The sequence below is a fragment of the Scyliorhinus torazame genome, chromosome 12 (assembly GCF_047496885.1).
Source record: "Scyliorhinus torazame isolate Kashiwa2021f chromosome 12, sScyTor2.1, whole genome shotgun sequence".
Lineage (NCBI taxonomy): Eukaryota > Metazoa > Chordata > Chondrichthyes > Carcharhiniformes > Scyliorhinidae > Scyliorhinus > Scyliorhinus torazame.
In genome coordinates, this window is record NC_092718.1 from 191,683,361 (window position 1) to 191,698,424 (window position 15,064).

General features: G+C 45.9%; 1 protein-coding gene across 7 annotated transcripts in view; it reads left to right on the forward strand.

The window, feature by feature from the left end:
- The first annotated feature begins 1,298 nt into the window (after nt 1-1,298).
- The window catches only part of LOC140386826 (adenine phosphoribosyltransferase), a 31,431-nt gene continuing 17,665 nt past the window's right edge, over nt 1,299-15,064 (forward strand). Inside the window, exons 1-3 of one of the 7 annotated variants that reach the window (XM_072469558.1) lie at nt 1,299-1,380; nt 9,491-9,614; nt 14,611-14,704. In XM_072469558.1, coding sequence (XP_072325659.1) covers nt 9,492-9,614; nt 14,611-14,704 — 217 coding nt within the window. In that variant the 5' untranslated portion in view covers nt 1,299-1,380; nt 9,491. Of the gene's footprint in view, nt 1,381-1,619; nt 1,839-5,445; nt 5,669-6,054; nt 6,243-9,490; nt 9,615-14,610; nt 14,705-15,064 lie in introns of those variants that run through there. The other 6 variants (XM_072469559.1, XM_072469555.1, XM_072469557.1 and 3 more) reach the window with 6 other exon arrangements.

The following is a 15,064-nucleotide window of genomic DNA, read 5'->3' on the forward strand; positions in this document are numbered from 1 at the left end:
AAATTGGAGTCTGGTCTGGTATCCTAACACCAGCTGTGATCGTATTGAATGGCAGAGCAGACTTGAGGGACCGAGTGGACGTTCCTGCTCCTAATTCGTACGTTCATATTTACAAAGGATAATGTTTTAGTCCTGCTGGCAATTTTGGGGGAGAAGTGTATTTTATCTCAACTATTAACTTGGGAATCCGCAAGCAAGTAAGGTAAGTTTCTTCTGTAGCGAGACAGTAAAGTTCCCAGTATAATCCCCCACCCACTCCGCACTCGTCCCTGCTGCAGTCTCCCCTGCATTGCAGTGAACCCCCACCCACCAACTGCAGCCTCTTCCACTTAGCTGCCGCCTGCTTTGACACCTATTCCCATGATAGCTTCTCCACTCCCTGCCCCTCAACCACTATGGTTCTCTCCCCCCTGCCCTCTGCAGCTAGACAGCCATGCTCTTGCTGCCTCTTCCCTATTGTAAAAGCCTCTGCCACATGGCAGCCTCCTGCCTCAATATTGTTCCCCCGCTGCAGCCTCTTGCCCAGCAACCTTCTTCCCTTAACAACCTTGTCTGACACAGTTGTCCTTTCAGGAGAGTGTCCTCTGGTGCTAGATTTTCCTTCTAAATTCACAAATTAGGCCTTTGTTTTACTTTGAAAAGAATTTTAGTTCATTCAGGATTGACAAATCAGCAGGGCCGTGGACAATGTTTTCTTTCTTCTACTGAGCTCCTTGTGATTGCTTTTGTAACAATATGTATATTGTAAGGAATACAAAGGGTTAACAATTTCATGCCCACCGATGTTGTGCAATGAGATGCAGACCACTGTGCAAGTGAGACTTTGCACTGATTACCCAGACACTCAAACCCGCACATAATATCTTGCATTAGTAATGAAATCGGAAAGGGTAGGTTTAGAATCCCAATCTGTTGAAATTATATTCTTTTGTGCAACAAATAAACAAATGGGCAAATTACCAATTAACAGATTAAGTTAGAGTGGCAGCCCCAAAGGGGGCTCTGTTGAAAATAGAGGCTCGCGAACAGCCATCGGCAGTGTATATTAGGACAGGGAGCCAGTTTAGCTCAGTGTGTTTGATAGCTGGTTCAGGATGCAGAGCGAGGCCCACACTGGGGGTTCAACTCCCATACCGGTTGGGGTTATTCATGAATACCCTGTGTGGTGGTATGTATTAGGGGTCATGTGGGACTGTGAAGCCGTGATGCTATTGGCTGACAGATCCCGGGTCCTGGTTGGCTGCCGACTCCTGGCTCCGCCCTGAAGGCGGAGTATAAGAACCCGAGCTTCTCCCCGCCGCTTCATTCTGTTGCTGAGCTGCTGGGGATAAGTCTCGCTTAATAAAGCCTGAATCGACTTCATCACTTCTCGTCTCTCTCGTAAGTCATTGTGCGCTACACCCTGCCATCTTGACCTTAGCACTCGCCTGAGATGTGGCCACCCTCAGGTTAAATCACCACCAGCCAGCTCTTCCCCCACAAAGGGAAAAGCAGCCTATGGTCATCTGGGGCTATGACGACTTTACATTAGGACAATGCATTTCCCCAGGGTTTCCCAATGATCCATGATCTGGAGTTTGCAAACTGCAGATCCACATCATTCGAGATAGTTAAAAGTAATCCAAAGCAGGTTTTGCTTGTCAGAGTACCTTGACCCCCATGGAAAGACGTCACAGATTAGTACTATATAACAGGGAGCTGAACAAAGTCCAGGAACAGAGGACTGAAAAACGCTGACCAAAGAAACTCAAAATAACCACCAGTCTGTGAGTGCCAGTTTCCTTGGGATTAAGTTTATAACAACGGAGAAATACAAATTGAGGTATACGGTCAGAAAGGTAGACCATTGTCATCATTTTGTTCGTTCAATAATGGGATTTTAAAGTGATACACAGTGAGCTGGGAAGTACATCACTGTCAACCAGAAATAGAATTTACTTTTCGGCATTGTTTGAGTTTCAGTGAGATGGGAGTGGGAAGCTGTATTGTCCTGGTGTTATATTTTGAAATTAAATGCTGCAGTTATTGGAGAAAGTAAACATTTCCTCCGAACACTGCCTGAAAGTTCTGGAAAATTTCTCCACTGGAGTTTCAGTAGAGCCCCCACGAAGAAATGGTTCTCATGTTGTTTTCCAGGCATTTTGGTATTGTGCTGTCAAGGTGTTTGTCCAGCGAGTCAGTTATTGTTACGATTCCAGTCGATGTTGTAACTGGACGGGAAGAATCCAGAATGGAACCCTGGCTCAAAAGACCATGGGCAGGATTCTTCGTTTGGGAGACTAAGGCTGGGATTCTCCGACCCGCCACGCCGGTCGGGGGCCGTTGACAGCGCCCCCCCCCGACGATTCTCCGGGCCCCGATGGTCCGAGCAGTTGTCCATTTTTGGCCAGTCCGGCCAAATTACTTACCTCACGCACGGCGGACCTGGCGGGTGAGTATGCGGGGGCGGTCCTCGGGGGGGCGCGGTGGGCGTCCGACCCCGGGTGGGGGGGCCCCCACGGTGGCCTGGCCCGCGATCGGGGCCTACCGATCTGCGGGCTGGCTTGTTCCGTGGGGGACTTGTAGGGCTCCGCCATATTGCCCGGGAGTCGGCGCGAAAATACGATGGCCGGTCTGCACATGCACGGAATCACGCCGGCCGTTCCGCGCATGCGTGAGATCACGGCAGCCATTCCGCGCATTCGCGAACACGCGCTGGCCCTTCGGCGCCGGCTGGAGCGGCGCCAACCACTCCGGCGTCCACCTAGCCCCCGAAAATGCGGAGAAGTCCGCACTTTCGGGGGCTGTTGATGCCGGAGTGGTTTGTGCCGGTTTTCCCGCCAGCGTGGGGACTTAGTCCCCAGAAGGGAGAATCCCGCCCCAAGAGTGCACTATAACGGGAAAAAAAATCAGTCTGCTTTTGTTCTCGTTTAGCGGAGTGTTTCTTGACAGCTGCAGTGCTGAGAATCACCTTGCTATTCAACGACATTTTGCGGTTTTTTTAGCCACAGCGAGGCCGCACTTATATCATTTCCTGCACTAACGAGCTCAGCTTTCCGGTGCAGGAAGAGTACTCGTGGATCAGGCCACCATTTTTAAAGGTAGACCCGATCCTTTGACCGCCCCTCTCCACATCCGCACAGCGACCCCTGGACCCCCCCCCCCCCCCTCACTGCACTCAAGGTACCTCTTCTGGGTCCTCCGACCCCCCCTTCACCCCACCTCTGAAGGGCAAGTCACCCTGAGCCTGACCCCTGGCATAGGCAACTTGGCACCTGGGCACCTTGGCAATGCCAGCCTGGCAGTGCGACCCAGGAACCCTGACAGTGTCAGCATGCCAAGGTGGCAGTGTCTAGGTACCAAATCTGCCCAGATCCTGACCACCTAGGGGTCTTAGATGACCTGGAAGACCCCCTAGGTGCGGTTACGACTGGTTCACGTTTATGTGGAGCGGTACTAAATGGTGCACAGTTGAGGCTTCACTGGGGAGGACCCCTGGAGAATGCGGCGCAGACATTTTTAAATGATGCTGATCTTGATCATGCCCAGTGAGGTTGAGATCCAGATCGTGACGTCTCGCATGTCAGGATATACAAATGGGCCAGCATTCTGCGGTTGCAAATTCTCTGGCCCCAGCGGGTATTCTAACTGCTGGGGACCAGAGTTAGTTTTAAAGAACCTGCCAGCAGTAGCTGTTTTTAAGCACTCCACTTAGCTCACGCTCATTGCAGCCACCAAGATCGCTCACAGAAGACGTGCCCTCTGAGGTCGGTAGTCCGAGATGGACCCACAGCTCCTTGTCAGTGAGATGCAGTGGGCCATCCTCTTCCCTAGGGCGGGCCACAGACTCAAGCCTGTCCTCCTGAACAGCATCTGGGAGTGGAGTCAGCGGCAGTCAGCGCTTCCAACGTCACCAGGAGGAGGCAGCTGGTGATCCGGAGATGTAAAAATAAAAAATTAAAATAACTTCTAAGAATTTTTATTTTTACCCTCTCTCAATTCCATCTTTCTTTCCCTCTTCTTACTTAATTTTTTGTACATTATCTTACACTGAATTCAATATTCTAACATATTCCAGAGCTGATTTACTAGTTTTCAATTAAACCAGGCATGGCAGGCGGGTGCATAAACTAGCCAGCACGTCGTTTTCATGCCACCATTCTGCCTCAAGCCGCTTTCCTGGAGGAGGAATGGGCACAGATGTTGGTGGAAGGGCTACTTGCCTGCAAGTCATGGGTAGCCAATTCAGTTAGTTATTGGCCTACTAAGGCCTATTGTCGGAGGCTGACTGGAATTTTCCATCGGCCCCCAGGTCCCCTGAGGTGTTGAGGGACAGTGCAGTTGCCTGGGGGCAGCCTTCTGACAGGCGGGGGAGCTGGCACTAGAGATAGAATTGTGCTGTAGCTGCAGGCCGCCCCGTAGTGTGAATTCCTTCTCGGGGTAGAGATATTCAAAATCATGAGAAGGCTGAACAGAGGTCGACAGGGAGAAACTGTTTTTGCTCGTAAAAGGATGATGTACGAGAGGGCACAGATTAAAGTGATTTGCAAAAGAAGCAAATATGATGTGAGAAAAAAATTATTCATCGCGAGTTGTTGGGATCTGGAACGCCCTGCAACGCACTGCCTGGAAATGTGGTGGAGGCATGTTCATCTGAGGCATTTATGAGGGCTATTTTGAACAGAAACAATGTTCAGAGTGCGGGGGGAAAGGCAGGGGAATAGCAATAAGCCGTGATGCTCGTTTGGAGGCCTGCTGGGCCAAATGTCCTCCTTATGCACCGTGACATTTCTGCGATTCTGTGTGATTCTGTTGTTTTAATTTCAAATTTAAAAGAGTTGGCGTGCGCGCCTTCATCACGGGCCACCATCTTTTAAAATGATCTGAAAGGTTAGCCTGCTGCTTCCCTGCGGGGCCTCATATTGACCAATTAAATAGAATGAATCTATTGTGCTGCGTCCAGTTTTCTAAGTGATTATTGTCTAGGTTCCACCAGTGGAAATACAAGCACAGCATACTGACTAATTCAAACCCCTCACCTTGTAACCCTAGGGTTTTTGCCGGGGGCTTCCCTTAAAACTGGCTGAGGCTGGGACCTGTTTGAAATCTTATAAGATCCAAAATAGTTAGAAAGAGTGGATAGGTCATCTCTGCTGTGTCCACTATTAAGATATAGTACATCATTCTTTCTTTAAAGTTGTATATGTTACACTATTATCTGTAATAGCCAAGGCAGTCTTGATTGCAGCCTGAAGGCCTATTTCAGGCTTCATGGGTGGAGCTAAACTATTTTTGCAGCTGACCCTAGATTAGGTTACAACTTTTGACACAGGCATGACTAAAATAGTAACAAGGCACAGGAGTTGATCAGATGCCGTTACTTTTTGCCCAAGTAAGGGCCACTATTTTGCTCGATATCTAGGTTTGGTTTCACAAGTGATTAATATTAGTATCGGGGGTGTTTTTCATAGAACAGACATGAAGAAAGAGACAATAGCTGATGGTCTAGTTCCAGTGCTTGAAGGGAAAGAAAGAAAACAGATTGAAGCATGAGTAGTGGCTCCCGAGGAAGGGAAGGAAGAATAAGGTATGCTTCAGACTACCGCAATTATGACAGAATGCAGACATGAAGAATAGGAGCCAATTGGAATTAGTGGTTGAACTGAAGATTTACATTCCATGTGTTATGGTATGTTGCCTCCCTCGTGCCAGGGTCAAGGATGTCTCTGAACGAACACAGGACATCCTGAAGGGGGAGGGTGAACAGCCAGTGGTCGTAATACACATAGGTACTCATGACATAGACAGGAAGAGCGATGAGGCCTTGCAGAAGGAGTTCAGGGAGTTAGGCAGTAATCTAAAAAGCAGTACCGCTCGGATAATCTCAGAATTCCCTGTGCCACATGCCAGTGAGGCTAGAAATAGGAGGATAGTGCAGCTAAATACGTGGCTAAACTGGTGGTGTAGGAGGGAGGGTTTCAGATTTCTGGACCACTGATATCTCTTCCGGAGCAGGTGTGACCTGTACAAGGACGGGTTGCATCTGAACTGGAGGGGCACCAATATCCTGTCTGGGAGGTTTGCTTGAGTCACTCGGGAGGATTTAAACTAGTATGGCAGGGGGTGGGAACCAGACCGTTAGCTTAGAAGGTGTAATAACTGAAGGGGAAATAAAGAACAAAAATAAGAGAACAACATCACCCTGTCTGCTCAAACATTGTGTGGTTTGAAGTGTATTTGTTTCAACGCCATAAGTATAGCAGGTAAGGCAGATGAACTTAGAGCACTTATTAATACTTGGAACAATGATGTTGTGGCTATCACAGAAGCGTGGTTAAAGGAAGGGCAGGATTGGCAGCTGAACATTGAAGGATTTAGGTGCTTCAGGAGAGATAGAGAGGGATGTAAAAGGGGTGGGAGAGTAGCATTGCAGGTTAAGGAGAATATTACAGCTGTACTGCGGGAGGACACCCCAGAGGGCTCATACAATGAGGCAATCTGGGTAGAGCTCAGCAACAGGAAGGGGGCAATCACAATGTTGGGGGTTTATTACAACCCCCCATCTGCCAGCGAGAGATGGAGGAACAGATAGGTAGAGAAATTTTGGATAGGTACGAAAGTAACAGGATTGTTGTGGTAGGGGATTTTAATTTTCCCTATATTGACTGGGACTCACTTAGTGCTAGGGGCTTGGATGTTTCTAAGATGTATCCAGGCTCAGCGTTTCTAAGATGTATCCAGGAAGGCTTCTTGATGCAATATGTAGATAGTCCAACAAGGCAAGGGGCAGTACTGAACCTGGTATTGGGGAATACACCTGGACAGGTGGTTGAGGTTTCAGCAGGGGACCATTTTGGGAGTAGTGAGCACAATTCTGTAGGTTTTAGGATACTTTTGGATGAGGATGAGAGCAACCCTCGCGTTAAGGTGCTAAACAGGGGAAAGGCAAATTACGATAAGATTAGATAGGAATCGAAGAGTTTGGATTGGGTGCAGCTGTTGGAGGGCAAATCAACATCGGACATGTGGGAGTCTTTCAAGCGACAGTTGATTAGGATTCAGGAAAGTCACATTCCTGAGAGAATGAAGGATAAGTATGGGAAGTTTAGAGAGCTTTGGATAACGAGGGGTACCGTGAAAAGAAAGGAAAAAGAAGGCTTTTGCATGGTCTAGAAGGGTGGGGACAGTCAAAACCCCTTGAGGAGTATAAAGAAAGTAGGAAGGTACTTAAGCCGGAAATTAGGAGGGTTAAGAGGGGTCATGAAAAGTCCTTGGCAAGTAGAATTAAGGTGAATCCCAAAGCTTTTTCTTCACATGTGAAAAACAAGCGGGTGTCCAGGGAAAGGATTGGACCACTTACGGACAGTGGGGGGAATCTATGAGTTGAGCCAGAGGAAATGGGCGAGGTATTAAATGAATACTTTGCGTCAGTGTTCACTAAAGAAGGACTTTGTGGAAGATGGTTCTTGGTTAGGGTATGTGGATAGTCTGGATCATGTGGACATCGAAAAGGAGGAGGTATTGGGTCTTTTAAAAGACATTAAGGTAGATAATCCTGGGCCGGATGGGATTTATCCCAGAATACTGAGGAAAGCAAGGGAGGAAATTGTTGGGGCCTTAACTGACATCTTTGTATCCTCATTGGCTACAGGTGAGATCACAGAGAACTGGAGAATAGTTAATGTGGTCCCGCTGGTTAAGAAAGGTAGCAGGGATAAGCCAGGAAACTATAAGCTGGTGAGCCTCACGTTTGTCATTGGTAAATTATTGGAGAGAATTTTCAGGGACAGGAATTATACCCATTTGGAAACAAATGTACTCATTAGCGATAGACAGCATGATTTTGTGAAGGGGAGGTCATGCCTCAGTAACTTGATTGAGTTTTTTGAGGAGGTGACAAAGTTGATTGATATGGGGAGGGTGGTGGATGTTGTTTACATGGACTTCAGTAAAGCCTTTGACAAGGTGCCTCATGGCAGACTGGTACAAAAGGTGAAGTCAAATGGAATCAGAGGTGAGGTGGTAAATGGATACAGAACTGGCTCGGTCACAGAAGGTAAAGGGTAGCAGTAGAAGAGTGTTTTTCTGAATGGAAGGTTGTGACTAGTGGTGTTCCACAGGGATCTGTGCTGGGGCCTCTGTTGTTTGTAGTATACAGAAACAATTTTGTGGAAAATGTAGTTGGTCTGATTAGTAAGTTCGCGGACAACACCAAGGTTGGTGGAGTGGCAGATAGTGTTGAGGATTGTCAGAGATACAGCGGGACATAGATAAGTTGGAGACTGGCAAATGGAGTTTAATCCACACAAATGTGAGGTAATGCATTTTGGTAGGTCTAACAAAGGGGGGGGGGGTGCCGTAAACGGCAAAGCTCTTAAGAATATAGAAAGTTGGCAGCACGGTGGCGCAGTGGGTTAGCCCTGCTGCCTCACGACGCTGAGGTCCCAGGTTCGATCCTGGCTCTGGGTCACTATCCGTGTGGAGTTTGTACATTCTCCCTGTGTTTGCGTGGGTTTCACCCCCACAACCCAAAGATGTGCAGGGTAGGTGGATTGACCAGGCTAAATTGCCCCTTAATTGGAAAAAATGAATTGGGTGCTCTAAATGAAAATAAAAAGACTATAGCAAGTCAGAGAGATCTGGGCCACAGATCTTTGAAAGTGACAACACAAGTGGACAAGGTAGTCAAGAAAGCATACTGGGTGCTTTCCTTCATTGGACGGGGCATCAAGTATAAAAACTGGCAAGTCATGCTGCAGTTGTATAGAATCTTGGTAAGGCTGCACTTGGACTATTGCGTACAATTCTGGCCGCCACATTACCAGAAGGATGTGGGGCTTTGGAGAGAGTGCAGAGGAGGTTTACCAGGATGTTGCCTGGTCTGGAGGGTGTTAGCTATGGAGAGAGACTGAATAGACTTGGACTGTTTTCATTAGAATGACGGAGGTTAAGGGGTGACCTGCTAGAGGTCTACAAGATTATGAGGGGCATGAATAGAGTGGATGGGCAGGCACTCTTTCCCAGGGTTGAGGGGTCAGTCACCAGGGGGCATAGGTTTAAGGTTGGTGGGTCAAAGTTTAGAGGAGATGTGCGAGGCAGGTTTTTTACACAGAGAGTAGTGAGTGCCTGGAACGTGTTGTCAGGGGAGGTTGTGGAAGCAGATAGATTACCGCCATTCAAAATGCATCTCGACAAATACATGGATAGGATGGGTATAAAGGATACGGCACAAGGAAGTGCTGAGGGTTTTGGCCAAGGATGGTATCATGACCGGTACAGGCTTGGAGGGCCAAAGGGCCTGTTCCTGTGCTGTAACTTTGGGAATTTCCATAAACCAAAAGTGACATTTTATTTCAGAGGAATAAATTGATATGTCAATAGGGTTCAATGAAGAGCCAGATGGGAGGGAGTTAATATGGAGCACACTGGTATAGACTTGTTGGGTAAAATGATCTGTATTTTCTATGTACATTGGCTGCACTTTCACCTGGTTTTATTATTTTTTATCTAGCATGGAAGCATTGACCATCCCGCCAGAACACGGGAAAAGTTGGTATTTAGCTCTCATGGCACCCAATGTAAAGGGCCCACAATATGCTTGGCTTGATCCATCCAGACTATACTGTAACCAACAGGTAAGTAGATTTGTCAGTCTGCTGCATCAGTGTTGTTACCCAAAAGTTAGAGGTGGCTTTCATTCTTCTAATGTTTTCAGCAACTGTTTCTGTGACAGGAGTTACCACCCAAAGTTTGTAGTTTCGGATGAACCCCATTGCAGGGCAATTGCCCAAAGAAAATTTCCCTATAGCTGCCATGCAATCCTAGCATGGGGACCTCTGTTGGGGGAGTCACCAGTGCATCTTTGGGGTAATCCCTTCCCGGGTACAACGCTCTGGAGCTAGGAAGTGACGGGCTACCAATTTTCAACAAAATTAATAGTCACTGGACAAATGAGGATTAATTAAGGAAAACCTGTATGGCTATAAGGACAAATCATGGTTCTGTAACTTACTGGAGTTTTTTGATGATGTACTAGAGAAGGTTGATGAGCATTACGATCCTAGACCAGACCCCAACAGTGGCTCGGATACTGGACCGAAACACCAATATTTTAGTTTATTTTAAGATTGTGCAGAAAGAATGATTCACTCCAGGAGTTATTACATGAAGAAAATAAGGCTTTGGTATTTTTAAAACAAAATTTTACTATAAAAACGATATTAAACTTTTAACTTCACACCCAAAAAAGAATAATTTTCAATTACCCCTTAACACGACCACTCAATTTTGCATTAAATAATAAGAAAAGAAACATAAAGCTCTCCATCCAGCTTAAAAATCAGCAAGGCATATAGTAATACTTGCGGTACAAAACAGATTCTGGCTCTGGTTAGAACCCCTTCAGACTCTGGCTGAATATCTTCAAATACCGCTTCAACTGGGTTGTTTCAGCTCTTCCTTGTCTTTAGGCAAGACTGCTCTGCTTTTAAAATATTATTACTCTTGTTTTTAAACACTCCTAGCGGGAAATAAAACATTATGTGTGGTCTAAAAAGATAAGGCTTGCCAGATCAGACTTCACTTCCAGATGCCTTTCACGAAACGTCTGTCTCTCCAATAGCTTTCTCCAAAACTGCCTCTCTCCGCAGCTTCTCAAAATGTCTCTCTGCCTTCCTTTGCTCCACCCAGCAATGACCTCATCTCCCCAGCTGAAAAACAAATTATCTATGCAGGCTGCAAAGTTCATTAACTCCCCATGGACTTCCCCAATTAAACCAAAATTCATTAGCCTTGACTGAAAAACACATTCCTTGTCAATTTCACCATTGGCTGCTAAAAACACACAGAATTTTTAAAAACATGACCACTGTAGTCAAACACACTATAACCCCAGGTGTTTAACCTTAAATTGCCCAATACCCCGAATCCAATATTCCTAAAGTCTTCCAGTCATCGCATGAAGGTACTGTTGTTGATATGGTGTAGATAGAAATCCAGAAGACATTTGATAAAGTGCCACTCGACAGAATTGTGGGCTCACCCATCCTTACTCCAATTGAGGCCCTTAAATGGCAAACTTTTATTATTTTATTAAAATTTAGAGTACCCAATTCAATTTTTCCAATTAAGGGGCAATTTTGCATGGCCAAGCCACGTACCGTGCACATCTTTGGGTTGTAAGGGTGAAACCCACGCAAACACGGGGAGAATGTGCAAACTCCACATGGACAGTGACCCAGAGCCAGGATCAAACCTGGGACCTCGGCGCCATGAGGTAGAAGTGCTAACCACTTTGCCACCGCGCTACCCTTAAATGGAAATTATTGACCACAGAAGAGCCTTTTTCCATTCAGCCTCAATATCAAGTTGGTGGGAGGAGTTCAGAGACAGGGGAGGCCCAAGAATGGGCCATGTTCAGACCTCAGGTAGGAAGGCATTCCCTCCATCAGCAATTGCCTTTTAACATGAGGAGCCACTCCCCCCTCCTCCCAAAATGCTTTGTTCCCTCCTGGTGTTCTCCACACTTAGTCCATGCAGGTGCTTCCCCTCCGACCTCTCAACCAACGCCTCCACTCCCCTTGCTCCATCTCCTGGGCTTCACCAGCTTAACCCACCCTTGGTCCTGGACTCCCAGTACTTCGACTGTTTGCAGCCCCAATGCTGTCCACTACAGCGTCAGGCACAACAGGAACTAGAGTGTCTGACTAGACTAGGCAATCCGATTGGCCGGCAGATCGCTGAGGCAGAACTTCCTCCTGAGTGCAGGGCGGGTGTCCCGTCTCCAGCCAGTTGACACTTGTTGGAGCACTAAATTACTGCGGGGCAGGCAGAATCAGCGGGGACGTGTTCTCTTCCCACTTGTCAGATGGTGGGAAGGGAAATCCTGTCATCATACAAATCCTGGCCCATACTTTCAAAAACTAAAGGGGCCTAGCCTTGTAATAAGCATCCCATGTTTCATTAATAGGGATAGAGAATATAAAAGCAAGGAAGTCATTTTAAACTTGTATACAGTACTGGTTCAACCTCTGGATTATTGCATCCAGTTCTGGGCACTTTAAGAAACCTCAGAAAGCATTTTAGAGAGAGAAGATTCCCGAGAATAGTTCCAGGGAACTTCACTTACATGGATAGAAGTTGGGACTGGTTTCCTTGGAGAAAGAAACATTGAGAGGAGATTTGATGGATGTATTCTAAATCATGGGGGGCCTAGACAGAGTAGAGAAGGAAAAAGTGTACCCACTGGTGGCAGGATCGGAGAAGGTCACAGACTTTAGGTAATTTGGAAAATAAAAGCAATGGCACCATGAGGAAATACTTTTTCATGCAGTGAGTGCTTAGGATCTGAAGTGCACTGCCTGAGAGTGTGGGGGAGACAGGATTAATCAAGTCATTCACGAGGGAATTGGGTTGTTATGGGAAAAAGAAGAATGGGCAGGCCCACGAGGAGAAGGTGGGGAAGTGACACTGGGTAAGTTTCTAATGCAGAAAGCCGGTGCAAGCATGACAGGCCGAATGGCCTCCTTCAGCGCTGTAAGAATTCTGTGCTTGTTGTTATGGGCCAGGGTTTAGAGAACCCCAAAGTGTATCATGGAGTTCACCTGACCCACAACTTTTAATAGATTGTGGTATGGGGAGCACACGGCCCACTGTACAGGTGTGGTGCAGCAGAAATGGAAAAGTATTTTTTACAGCAAAACAATGTTTATTCTAAGAACTCAAGTTAACCTTTTTAAACCATACAGTGAACATCTTAGCAACCATTAATTCAAATACAACCCCCAAAGACTACAACACTAAGTAAACCTTGATAACTTCACAAACAACATCCAGAAGACAAAAGAAACACCTTTGAACAGAAGCACATTAGGTTTACATTCACTACTGAGAACATTTAAAATTCTGAATTCACCAAATGAGCAAGAGAGAGTCTTTTCATGGCAGAGAGATCAACAGTACACCTGCCTCTGTCTGGCTTCAGCTCCAACACTGAAAACAAAACTAAAACACACTCAGCAGCAAACAGCCTAAAACAAAAGTAAAAAGCTGACAGACAGCCCAGCTCCACCCACTCTCTGATGTCACTGCAGTAGTAAACACCCATTTCTTAAAGGTACTCTCACTACAGCTATTTATATACACACCCATTTATAAACACCAATTTCCTAAATGTACTCTCACATGGCATTGTGCAATATTAGCAAAGCAGATGTTAAATCCTGAAAAAAGATGTACTTCTGGGACAGGAGGAGCAGGAACCAGGCCCCACATGAGAGCCTTTAGTTGATGTGTGCTATCCCACACAGCTGTCCACTGCCCCACTCCTCCTTGACAATCCGTTGACTGCCAGGAACCCTCCTGGATGGTGGCTTCACGCTGCCCGAATTAAAGGACGGACATACTCAAATCATCTGAGATTTTATTCAGTCAGGTTAAAAATCTTTCCATTTTCTCCCACTTCCCAGCTGTTCTTCATCTCATATATCAATGACAGCCCAGAATGCAGGCAGGAAATGTAATTCCAAACCTCACCAATTCACTCTGAGTGGGCCACTAGAAAGTTCACAATAATGGGCTGGACGTTAAGATCCTTTTTATTTTTCTTTCCCTCCTATGAGGACAAAACTAAGCATAATTTTTCCAAACAAGGTTATTTTATAGCACCTTTTAAAAAATGTGTTTATGGGACATGACATTGCAGTCTGCGCCAGCATTTATTGCCCATCTCTAATTGCCCTTGAGGGGCAGTTACAAGTCAACCACATTGCTGTGGGTCTGGAGTCACATGTAGGCCAGACCAGGTAAGAATGGCAGATTTCCTTCCCTAAAGGACATTAGTGAACCAGATGGGTTTTTACGACAACCGACAATGGTTTCATGGTCATCATTAGACTTTTAATTCCAGATTTTTATTGAATTCAAATTTCACCACCTGCAGTGGTGGGATTTGAACCTGGGACTCCAGAGTACTCTAGGCCTCTGAATTATGAGTCCAGTGACAATAGCACTATGCCACCGCCTACAATATTTAATTTAATGATCGGTCATTGCCAGAGACAATGCCATTCAGAAGACATAGGTTCCAGTCTCCCACTCCTCTGTTGTGACTTCGGCAAAAGGAAAATGACAATGATGCCGTTTTTCTGGAGTTTTTACACATCTTCTGTTGAAGTTAGGATGGATGAGTTGGAGCTCTCTCATGCAAATTCCATCCTTTGATCATTAGTTAGTTCCTTGTTTCCATTTGGTAACTACAAATTGGCCCATGATGATTACATGGCAGGGCAGTATCATTGGTCTAAAAGTCCTATCGTTGTTCTTATATTCCTATCTACAGCAAAGCTGTAGAATGAAGAATATGACTGGCTTTGAAAGCAGACCAAGGCAGGCCAGCAGCACGGTTCAATTCCCGTACCAGCCTCCCCGAAAAGGCGCCGAAATGTGGCGACTAGGGGCTTTTCACAGTCACTTCATTTGAAGCCTACTTGTGGCAATAAGCGATTTTCATTTCATTTCATTTCAAAGTAAGTTGAGGTTCATAAAATGTTCCACATTAAGGTCAATATTGATGTCACATTTATTTTATGTCTACCATAGTGGTTTAAGGTTCATCTTTTATTTATTTTTAAGGCTTTTATGGACTGCGTTGAAGACTTGCTCCAGCCTTTCCAGAATGACACCATTGACATCATAGCTGGAATTGATGCCATGGGCTTCATATTAGGTATATGTGTAACATAGAGATTATAACAATGTAATTATATTGCCTGGACTGTTTTAAATTTAGAACACCTCGGAATGTTACATCCTGCATTGTCTCAGCATTAAGATAGTGGAGCTGACAGCAGGTTGGTTGCCAATCACTCAGTTTAGTAATACAAATTTCAGTAGCTTTGAAACAATGGAAACACTTAGATATCATTGACTGAAATGTTAGATGTTCAACAAAGATTATTTTCGTTGAATAATAAATAACCATACTGGGTTTTGTTGTTTGCTCACTACTTTAAGGATAGACCCAATCTGGAGTCCCCAGTGTTTGACAGCTTGGTTGGCCGAACCCCCAGTGTGACAGACATCCCTA